Below are 10,758 nucleotides of genomic sequence, written 5' to 3'. Positions count from 1 at the left end.
AAATCCAGTGTCTTTATAAGAATCAGGAGAGTATAGCCAGAGATACAGAGATGAGGCCATGTGGAGATAGAGGTAGAGACTGGAGTCTCCCTGCTATAGAGGGCGAGGAGCTCCCCCCAGCTGGAAAGTCCAGGAGAGCTTCTTCCCTGGGGTCTTCTGAGGGTGTCTGGGCTGGCCAACACCTTCATTTCAGGCTTAATGGCCTCCAGAACCGGGAAACAAATTCATATTGTTTTAAGTCACTATATTTGCAGTAAGTTGTCACAGCAGCCCTGGGAAACTCATGCATGTGGTCTGCACTTGTCTTGTGTTGCCAGTGTCATAAGTAATTGCCCCTCCCCTTCCAGGCTGGGGTTTCGTAAAGGCAGGGATGATGTCTCCTGCTAGATCATGGATTCTGTCTCTTCCTTCTTTAGGCGGCCGCCCCTCACCCCCTGCATCCAGCCCAGCCCTTGGCACAATATGGGTGCTGTGAGGGGCTGCCTAGCACTGCCTGCATCACCTGTTTGGATTGGCTTCAGTCTTCCCACTGCTGGGTGGTGCAGGGAGACTCACTAACCACAAGAGGCACTGCCCCAGGCTCCTCCTGTACCCCCTCCTTCCTGGGGCAGGTTGGAAGAAGGCTGGGTAATGGTTTCCAAATGGCCTGCCTGGAGGTTCAGAGGTGGGGCGTTCTTCAGGCCCAGCAGCCACTGCGGGCTGTCTGATTCCCATCCCCCAGCCCATTAACCCTTGATGCCCCAGAAGCTGCCTTTACTGCAAAAGTCATGAGCACCATGCCTCCCTGGCACTAGGGGGTGGGGTGAGGGCAAGGGGTGTCCTCTAAGTCTCTACTCTGCTTGGCTGGACCATTTGCAGCAACTTGGTCTCTGAGTCCATGCCCGCAGGAGGAAGGGAGGTTGGCTTCAGGCTCCAGACAGGAACAGGGTTCTAATCCTGAGTAAGAGAGATTAGATTTGCATTTCTTGCCTGGGTTCCAGAGCCCTGCTGTGGGGTGGCTGGCAAAGGTCTCTTCTTACATTATGAGCATGGGCTGTATCAGTGGTTCCCTGCCACCTCTGTCTTTTATATTCCTCCTGCAGGTCAGGAAGGAGAGAGCCTCTCTCTGGTTTCACTGATTCAGAGAAAGTAGGGAGAAATTTTCCTTATGTCCGGAGCCCCAGGGGTCTATCATTGGTCCCTTGCAGAGGAGGGAGACAGGGTGGGGGCACAGAGGAAGCTGGTATTGGGCTCTGCACCCTGTTCCCACTCCTCAGATCCCACTGGATACTGTATTTTTCTCCAGAGAGCACCCCTTACCCCAGCCAACACACCAGGTCTCCCAACAAAAGCATCTGTTCCTCAGCCCAAATCCTTGCTGCCTCTCACTGGGAAAATTGCAGGGCTGGGCTAGGGTGGGGGGATCATTCTCTGGAAGGAGATTAGGAGTGTCTGGCAGGGGCGGGTGGAGTGGGGTGGGGCTCTGGCTTACTCATATCCTCGAGAGTCCTTGGCGCTGCAGATTTGGGGAGCCCACGGCCTCAAGTGTCTGTCTCAGCATTGTCTTCTGAGCGCCTAGGCCCTTGTTGGGGGGAGAGGTTCACTGACTTTTGCTCTTGTGGTAGTCAAGGCTGGGGGGGGAAGGAAAGGGAAGAGAGGGAAGGAAAGGCTTTGCTTCCTTTTAGGAGCAGTTGATCCTAGGAAGAGCTTTGGAGCCTCCAGCAGGGGCTGTTGGGGCCTGTCTGGGGAGATGGGACGTGCCAGGCAGCCCCAGACAGGACCACATTCCTCCTGACATGCCTGCGGGGTCTGTGAGCTGAGGGGCTGGAGAAAGGGCGGGGAGGGGCTGGTGTAAGTGTGGGGTGGGGGCCAGAAAGGGTTGTCTGGGAGAGGTGGGATACCTGAGGTTCGACATACAGACCTCTAAGGCAAGACCAAATGGATTCCTGGAACTGTCCTCTGGCCATCAAGGCCTCGGGAGTCAGGGACCCTCATGTCTGCTCTGGCCACACCTTTGGCACTGGCCTGCTCCACTCTTAGGTCCTATATTCCTCCCCAGAACACTCCTTGGCCAGCTCCACAAGGGCCTCAAATGAGGTGCCTGAGTCCGCAGTCCGCACCAGAGTTGCCCTGGGGGTCTGAGAAGACACCTGGGGCTGGAAGCGAAAAGCCCTTTTGGAGCCTGTCCCAAAGATAATGTTCCAACCCCTTTGGGGTCCAGCCTGGGCTATAACTCTAAGCAGATTTTGTGCCACACTCAGTTTACAAAGCCCTTTGACACACTTCCCCGCTGGCTCCTCAGACTGACTGCAGCAGGCAGAGCGGATGGCCTTCACTCCCACTTTGCAGAGGAGCAAGCTGAGGCTCAGAGCAGTATCAAGTCCTGGGTCACACGGACAAACTGGGAGCTGGGACTCGCCAGACTCCACGCACTTTCCTGCCAGTGTGAGGTGGGTGTGAGAAGGTCCCCTGAGGGAGGATATTAGCGTCTGTGCCCAGGACTAGATTTCCCTTCAATGGAGGCATCAGGTGGGAATCTGAGCGTCCTGAATGGCTGGGCATGTTTCAGGGAGGTGACAGGCCCTTTAGCAGAACCCGGCAGTTCAGACCTGGGAGGGCCCCTGAGCCCGTCCTGTTTCTGAGGGTGCATATGTGCACTTGCCCTCCTGGGGTCCCTGCAGCCAGGTAGCAGCCCCTACAGGGGTGGGTTTCCTCCCAGTGATGTTAAAGGCCCGCCCAGTTAATGGGGAACTGACGGGTCACCAGGTTTAGGGTGTAGAGAGGCCCCACTCTCTGTCACCTTGGCTGAGCCCAGTGTGCGGGTTGCTGAGGGCTGCAGCTCCTAGGGCCGATGGGAAAGTGTAGCCTGCAGGCCCGCACCTCCCCATGTGAATCACGCCTGGCGGGACAAGAAAGCCCAAAACACCCCAAACAATGAGTTTCCAGTAAAATATGACAGACATGATGAGGCGGAGGAGAGGAGGGACCTGGCTGGGAGTTGGCCTTAGCCCGTGGGTGATGAAAGCCGAGGGGGATGGAAACTGCCAGGCCCGCCCCCTACTCACAGTATAAATCATCTGCAACCTGTTCCAACGTACCTGAGCACCTCTCACTTCTCTGCCAGCTCGCTCACTCACTCTCCTCAGATCATGACCACCTGCAGCCGCCAGTTCACCTCCTCCAGCTCCATGAAGGGCTGGAGATGTTGGTGGTTTTGGTGGTGGCCTCGGTGGTGGCTTTGGTGGTGGCTTTGGTGGTGGCTTTGGTGGTGGTGATGGGCTCTTGGTGGGCAGTGAGAAGGTGACCATGCAGAACCTCAATGACCGCCTGGCCTCCTACCTGGACAAGGTGCGTGCCTTGGAGGAGGCCAATACTGAGCTGGAGGTGAAGATCCGTGACTGGTATCAGAGGCAGCGGCCCACTGAGATCAGAGACTACAGCCCCTACTTCAAGACCATTGAGGATCTGAAGAACAAGGTGGGTGGACTGGGCAGCAGGAAGTGCCATTCTAGAGCCAGCCTCTGGGAATAGTAGATGCCTCAGGCCACTGGCACCTTTAGATGTCTGCATAGGACAGTCCTCAGCCCCACATCCCTCCTTCTGAGGCTCCAGACAGAGCTGGTCAGGAGCTGGGCCTCCCTTCCCTTCCATTGCTCATACCCTCTGAGCTCCTACCCCGCTGATCTTGTGAAATCAGTGGTTCTTACCCTTCTACTTTACAGAGGAGGAAGGTGAAGGTTTGAGGGTGACTTGGTGACATTCACATAGCAAATTAGTGACAGAGCCCAGGCAAGAGCCCTTGTTGTCACACCTTTCTGCACAGGAGGCAGCTACCTGTTCTGTTCTCCAGCTCAGGGGAGGAGCGAGGCTGTAACGGGACCAGGCTAGACATCCAAACCGCTCATTAGCTCATTAGTCTGGGCTGTGGCTCCTGCCACCCATAAGCCCTGGCACTGACTAGCCCCTCCCTGCAGCCAGGCAGGAACAGAAAACCCACAGAAACTATCACTTGTGACCCATCTTATGTGCCCCACCCAGGAGGGCCCCTGGTGGCTTGTACCATCTGACTTCAGCCCCTACTCCCTGCCCCATGTCACCACCCCCGTACACCCCAGCCCTCCCTGCCCAGTCTGCTAAACTCTGATGTCAGCTTAGATTAGGAAAATTAGGTGACAAGGAAAGGAACTCCAGCCAGGGTGAGGGTTCATTGAATCTTTTTTTTTTTCTTCCCCTGCTTCCTCTTTTCTAATCCCCTGTGTCAGTTGTGCTTCATGTCTCAGATAAGTCCCACTTGAGGTCTCAGGCACTGTGGGTTTGAAAAGGAATGCACATGCCTGCAGAGGGCTGGCAGGGCTGGCTTATGCAGAGAGAGAACCCCAATCAGGAAGGGGTCTAGGAGTCTCATTTATTCCTTTCATCTGCCGGGGAGCAGACCTCGAAGCCCTGAGACCCACCTTGGGTTTTGCAGAAGTCAGTGGCAGAATACAAGCAGAATTCCAGGGCTTTGGGTTCTAAGGCCAGGGTTCTTTTCACTGTCTCTGCTGACCATGAGTGAGCAAAGTCCTGGGTCAAAGCTGGACTGCCTGGGATTTTCCTTAGGCTGCTGTGGTGAAGGCTTGTGGGGAGGAAGGAGACTCAGGCAAGAGCATGAAAGCAAAAGCCTACTTCAGGCTTCAGTGAAGTCCGGCTGGTGATATCCATGTGACAATGACCCATGCCCTTCCATCCTGCAGATCCTCACGGCCACTGTGGACAATGCCAATGTCGTCCTGCAGATCGACAATGCCCGCCTGGCTGCGGATGACTTCCGCACCAAGTGAGTTTGCAGCAGTGGCTCAGGACATACCGTCTCCCCAGGGAGGGGCATTTTTGGAGTAGTGTTTCTCAAACAGAGCTGGCCAGTGTCAGGATAGCTGCATGAAAACCCCTTGGGGTGCTTGTAAAAATACAAGCCTCTTGGGCCCCACCCTTGAAGTTTTGATCCATTTATTTGTAACAGGTTGGTTGCTAGGGTGATTCTGAAACATGGCCAGGTTTGGGAAGCACCGCTTAGGGAGAGGTGATCCCCACCTTCCCACCTGACTCTGAAGTAGGAGGCAGTCATATTTGGAGGCCCTTTGCACTATTGAAGTTGACTGGAGTTAGAAGCATCTCCTCCCAGATTTTGCAGGGTAATGAACTGCCTTAGTTCCAGGCCTCCAGGAATGTTTGGATCTGAGCAATCAATGGGCACTGTGTCCAACCATACCATTTCCAAAACTGGCTCCTAAACCACCCACAGGGTGCCAGCTCTGAGAAGAAGCTGCAGGGGGGGAAAGAACAAAGTCTTCAGTGTGGCCACAAAGGGTCCCTCATTGTTTTTCTCTTGGGTCATTCTAGGTATGAGACGGAGTTGAACCTGCGCATGAGCGTGGAGGCCGACATCAACGGCCTGCGCAGGTTGCTGGACGAGCTGACCCTGGCCAGGGCCGACCTGGAGATGCAGATCGAGAGCCTGAATGAGGAGCTGGCCTACCTGAAGAAGAACCATGAGGAGGTGAGGGGCAAATAGAAAAGTCAGCATGGGGACCAGCAGTTGGTGTAATGGCTATGTGGCTGGACTCCCATGTAGTTGACCATGGTTCGCGTCCCATACCTGGTGGCATAAACTCATGCCAGGACCATGTGCGTGCGTGCCCAAGATCCCAAGAGAAGAATGGAGGAGGAGGGATTGTGGCATGGCCATCCTCCCTGGGGGGTGATCTCTCGCTTTCTGTCTCTCTGTCTTTCTGGCGAATGAGACCTAAAAAAAAAAACCCCAAAAAAAAAAAAAAAAAAAAAAAAAAAAAAAAAAAAAAGAAAAAAAAAAAGAAAAAAAAAGTCAGCATAGCTGAATAGCTGGGAGAGAAGAGATGGACATGAGACAGTGGAAGGGCACCTTTCAGGCCAGGAACACCTCTGACTAGGGGACTTAATCAGCTGTCACGATGATGCTCCTGTTCACGGTGTGGATTGTTCTCTGGTTGTGTAGGAGATGAACTCCATGAGAGGCCAGGTGGGTGGAGATGTCAACGTGGAGATGGATGCAGCACCTGGCGTGGACCTAAGCCGCATCCTGAATGAGATGCGCGACCAGTACGAGAAGATGGCAGAGAAGAACCGCAAGGATGCCGAAGACTGGTTCTTCAGCAAGGTGGGTGTCATTCAGAGTGTAGGGGTTCCAGAACACTGCTTTCCAGGGCCTTCTGGTACGAATAATGTTCTCTTTCCTGCAGACAGAGGAACTGAACCGCGAGGTGGCCACCAACAGCGAGCTTGTGCAGAGTGGCAAGAGCGAGATCTCTGAGCTGCGGCGCACTGTGCAGAACCTGGAGATTGAGCTGCAGTCCCAGCTCAGCATGGTAGGAACACTGCCTGGGAAGGGGGTGGACCCAGGGCTAGCAGGGAGGGAATCACCACCCTAACTGACTCTTGGATCTTTTTGTTTGTTTGTTTCCTCACAGAAAGCATCTCTGGAGAACAGCCTGGAGGAGACCAAAGGCCGTTACTGCATGCAGCTAGCCCAGATCCAGGAGATGATTGGCAGTGTCGAGGAGCAGCTGGCACAGCTGCGCTGCGAGATGGAGCAGCAGAACCAGGAATACAAGATCCTGCTGGACGTGAAGACACGGCTGGAGCAGGAGATTGCCACCTACCGCCGCCTGTTGGAAGGCGAGGATGCCCAGTGAGTGCCGGGCCCTCCCTTGAGTCTGTGCCCCCACTGCACTCTCTGCCCCTCCCCCCACATGTAATGGTCCTGTCCTTTTCTGTCTTCACAGCCTCTCCTCCTCCCAGTTCTCCTCTGGCTCACAGTCATCCAGAGACGGTAAGACCTTCTTCATCAGACTGAGTTCAGGACCACCCTCTGTACCCCAGCAGGCTTAGGGCATTGGGGAGGGGCTTCTTGAGGGGTTGAAGTGTAGTGTTCTCACCTAGTATCCCTTATGAACCTCTTTGGGTAGAAGAAGCCATTTCTAAAGCCTCCTAGGGCTTGGAGCATTGACCCTGCCTTTTACCTCTCCCACCTGGAGTCTGTGGTAGACCCCTGTGGGTAGGGCAGTCAGCACTAAGGACAAGGCCCTGTTAAGGTCTTTCCGCCAGAACCGAAAACCAATCCATTTGGTTCGATCTGCATGGAACCACTTGAGTCTGAGCTTTTGGAAGCTCCAGTCTGAGGACCTAGACTCTGCCCCTGGTCCGAGGGAGCCCCTAGTCTGAAGGAATTGTGTTGGTGATATCTACACTTGGGTAACAACATCAGGGACATGACAGTCGAGGAAGAGGGCAGCAGGATGATAGTTCGTTTCATTCTCTTGGCTTACCCACTCCTGATTACCCCACTGTCTGTCCACCTCTGGTAACACCCTCTCTCCCTTCTTCCCCAGTGACCTCCTCCAGTCGCCAGATCCGCACCAAGGTCATGGATGTACACGATGGCAAGGTGGTGTCTACCCACGAGCAGGTCCTTCGCACCAAGAACTAAGGCTGTCTAGCATGGCTCAGGCCTAGGATGTTCCCTGCGTGGACACAGCTCTCACTGGAGGATCCCTACTCTTGCCTCCAAGCCCTTCACACCTGAGCCCTACTTCACCCTTTTCCCTCCCCACACCTGGCAATCAATATAGCTTTGTTATCTGAGTTGCACAACTTCTGTCTCTGTCTGGTCATTGTTAGGAGTGGGGGTGGGGGGTAGCGGGGGAAGCATAGTTTTGGAGCTTGTCATAGCACCTGGCTGTGGCCTCTGGAACTGGGAGAAAGGGCTTGGGGGTGGGTTGGGCTCAGGTCCCAGAATGGCTTTCACCATCCCTGAAGATAAAGATAAATGTGTGTATAAGGTCATATGTGTTGTCTCCTAGGTCATGGTGAAACATTCACTCACTCACTCACTCATTCCTATGTTTGTTTATTCATTCACCAGATTTTCTTGCCTTTATGTGCCAGGCACTGTGCTCAGTTAAACTAGAATTTTTGAGGTATAGAGGGGAACTCAGGGAGGAGAGAGGTTTAAGGGAGCTTCCTTGGAGATTGGGAAGAGATGGGTTCACAGTCCCTAGAGGTAATAGAACCCTAGTGAGGAAGGGCTTCATAACGAGGGATTCCTTGAAGAATACATTGAATGCTATAGATCTTCTCCCCTGCTCCTGTCCCCACTGCAAATAAGCACACTCACATTTGCATACAATTTCATGAGGCCCATGGTTTCCTAAAGAGCTTCAGTGGAGGTCCAAGAACCCAAAGTCAAAACTCATGCTCTACTGACAGTCTTGTCTTCCTCCACCCCACCTGCTCTTGTCTCCAGAGCTGAGTCTAATCTTGGGTATTCTTAATTGATCCAGAGAGAGTGGATTATCATTTTTAAGCCTCAGTTTCCACATCTGTAAAGTGGGCATGATGATAGTAGCTCAAAAATGAGCTTGTTGTGAGGATCTGCTGGAAGAATACTTGCGAGGATTCTAGCACAGTGCCTTGCTCAGTGCAGGCTCCAGGCATGGCTGTGCTAGTGATATTGGTGAGCACTCTCTTGTGTGTGCTGACTACCTATTCACAATGAAGGCATTTGTAGATACTTCAGGAATGGACAGACTGGTTTCTCATCCTGTCTCTGCTCTGTATTAGTTCTGTGACTTCGGAGAGTGAGTCTCAATCTTCTCACTTGTATAATAAGAATTCTTTCTTGACATTGATACGAAAATCCAATGAATGATTACAACACAAGGGCCTGGATTGTAGGAGCCTCCCTTTGGTGGGAGTATCTTACCCTCTCTTTTGGGGGCTAGAAAAGGGACTGGAAGGGGCGGAAGCCTCACTGGAATGAGTGGTGAAGATTCCGGAGGTGGGTGGGGCTCACCGCCCCAAGCTAGGAAAGAGGTGACTAGTACTGTGCTGGTTTCAACAGCTTGTTCATGGCTGCATGAAGGGAACTTCTAGGGGGTGGGGTGGGTTTGAAGAAAGACTTAGTTTGGGCAAGGCAACTAAAAACCCAGACTTTGGATTTAGACAACTTGGGTTAGAGTCTTGGCTCCTATGCTGAGTATGCTTGAAGAATTTGGGCAAGATATTGAACCCCACATACTTCTTTCTCAAAGTGGGGAATGAACGCCTTTAGTATGTCAGACTGAAGAAGGATTAAATGATCTCATACAGGCAATGAGTTTAGCATTGTGCTTGGCTCAGAGCCTGCACTCTATAAATGGTAGCGTAAGAGAGTGAGTTATTAGGAGAAGGAATGAAGTGATGTTGGTTTCTCTTGTCCCTCCCTCTACCCCAGGAGAGAGAGACAACTGCATTGTGTTCCTGAAACTGGGATGTCTTTTTACTTGAGTTTTGGTACCAAGGAAGTTTGATCTGGAGTGATCCCTGGTGAGGGTGGACCAGCCCAGAGGAGAAAGACTAGAGTTTTGGAAGTATAAAGGACAATCAGGGAGAAGGAAGGTTTAATGGAGCTTCCTTGGAGATTGGGAAGAGATGGGTTCACAGGCCCTAGAGGTGATAGGAACCTAGTGGGCAAAGAGCCTCCTGCTCAAGTGTGGCATAGAATCCCAAGAGTGGTCCACATTTGAGAGGTCACGTAGGCCTGGACAGAGGACAAAACACAGCAAACCACCAGTGGAGACTGAAGCCTGGAATGCTCAGACTTTGTAGGAATCTCTAGACATCATTCTTACTTCAGAGATGCTGCCAGATTAAAGTTTCCATCTCCAAAGGAGATCCGTCTTAGAGCACTATATAAACATGAGCTTTCTCAGAGTCAGGTGTGGTTGGGTGAGCTTCTTCTCTGCTTTCAGGGGTGCCAGTACTGTAGGGAGGGAATACCAGGGAGAACTGCACTTCCTTGAGAGTTAAGATGGCAACCAGAGGCCACTTGAAAGCAGACTCAGTCCTGGAAGGGGAGGAAGTGAGGCAGTGGGGCTTAGAGGTGGTCCTACCCTGCATGTGATGAGCATCCTTAATCCCCAAATCAAAAATTCCAAATGCTCCAAAATCTGAAACATTGAGTATGGACATGATGTGGTAAGTAAATATTCCACACCTGATCTCATGTGATGGGTTGCAAAAAAAAAACCTCACAGTATATTCAGTATCCAAAAAGAAAGACTCTCTTAGCCACCTCCAGTTGTAATATACCTTTTCTGTGCATTCCCAGGTCCCCCCACACAGTCACGCCCACAAAGGTAATACATTGGCATGTGTGCAGGCTGGACAGGCTGACGGCAGTTCCCCACAATGCTTCAATGCTTCATATGGGGCCATGACATATTTGCATTACTCACTGGGTAGGTAATTTGTGTGTTTATTCTCTGGTTTGTGGCTTAAAGGTATTGTTAAAAATATCAAAAAGGTCCGTAGATAACCTTGTGGGTAACAGTGACAAGACTCCTCTGCCTTCTGATGTTTCAATACACATAAACTTTGTTTCATGTCTCAAATGATTAAAAACATTGCATAAAGACCTTCAGGCTATATATATAAGGCCTATATGAAGTGTAAATGAATTTCATGTTTAGACTTGGGTCCCATCCCCAAGATATTTCATTATGTATATGCAAATACTCCAAATCTGAAAAAGTCAACATCTGAAACTCTTCTGGTCCCAAGCACTTCAGATGAAGAATACTCAGCCTGTAATCTACTGTTCCTGGAGGACCAGGACAGACTGGGCACCTGACCCAGCACCTTACAATAGATGTCTCTCCTTTCTGGGATCGCTCCAACCCCTCCTGTCCTCACCCTTGTCTTGCCCACATACTCCACTGGGAGGAC

The 10,758-nt window shown here is 52.0% G+C and overlaps 1 protein-coding gene across 1 annotated transcript; it reads left to right on the top strand.

Moving 5' to 3' along the window:
* The first annotated feature begins 641 nt into the window (after positions 1–641).
* Positions 642–7,603, top strand: KRT14 (keratin 14). The gene is made up of 9 exons (XM_014590669.1): positions 642–664; positions 3,174–3,456; positions 4,713–4,795; positions 5,359–5,515; positions 5,990–6,151; positions 6,234–6,359; positions 6,462–6,682; positions 6,777–6,823; positions 7,383–7,603. Exons 1-9 carry the CDS (start codon positions 642–644, stop codon positions 7,478–7,480), a joined length of 1,200 nt encoding a protein of 399 aa, XP_014446155.1. The 3' UTR covers positions 7,481–7,603.
* Positions 7,604–10,758: the final 3,155 nt, after the last annotated feature.

The sequence above is a fragment of the Tupaia chinensis genome, unplaced genomic scaffold (genome assembly GCF_000334495.1).
Source record: "Tupaia chinensis unplaced genomic scaffold, TupChi_1.0 Scaffold000477_1, whole genome shotgun sequence".
NCBI classification, from domain to species: domain Eukaryota; kingdom Metazoa; phylum Chordata; class Mammalia; order Scandentia; family Tupaiidae; genus Tupaia; species Tupaia belangeri.
Note: the sequence above shows the minus strand (reverse complement) of the source record. Positions and strands in the feature narration are given on the sequence as shown.

Excerpts from the sequence above, each read along its gene's own strand:
- KRT14 (XM_014590669.1), top strand. The coding sequence starts at position 642 with ATGGCCTGCCTGGAGGTTCAGAG. Across the intron at positions 6,152-6,233 it reads AAGACTGGTTCTTCAGCAAG|ACAGAGGAACTGAACCGCGA; the intron begins GTGGGTGTCATT and ends TCTTTCCTGCAG. Across the intron at positions 6,683-6,776 it reads TTGGAAGGCGAGGATGCCCA|CCTCTCCTCCTCCCAGTTCT; the intron begins GTGAGTGCCGGG and ends CTGTCTTCACAG.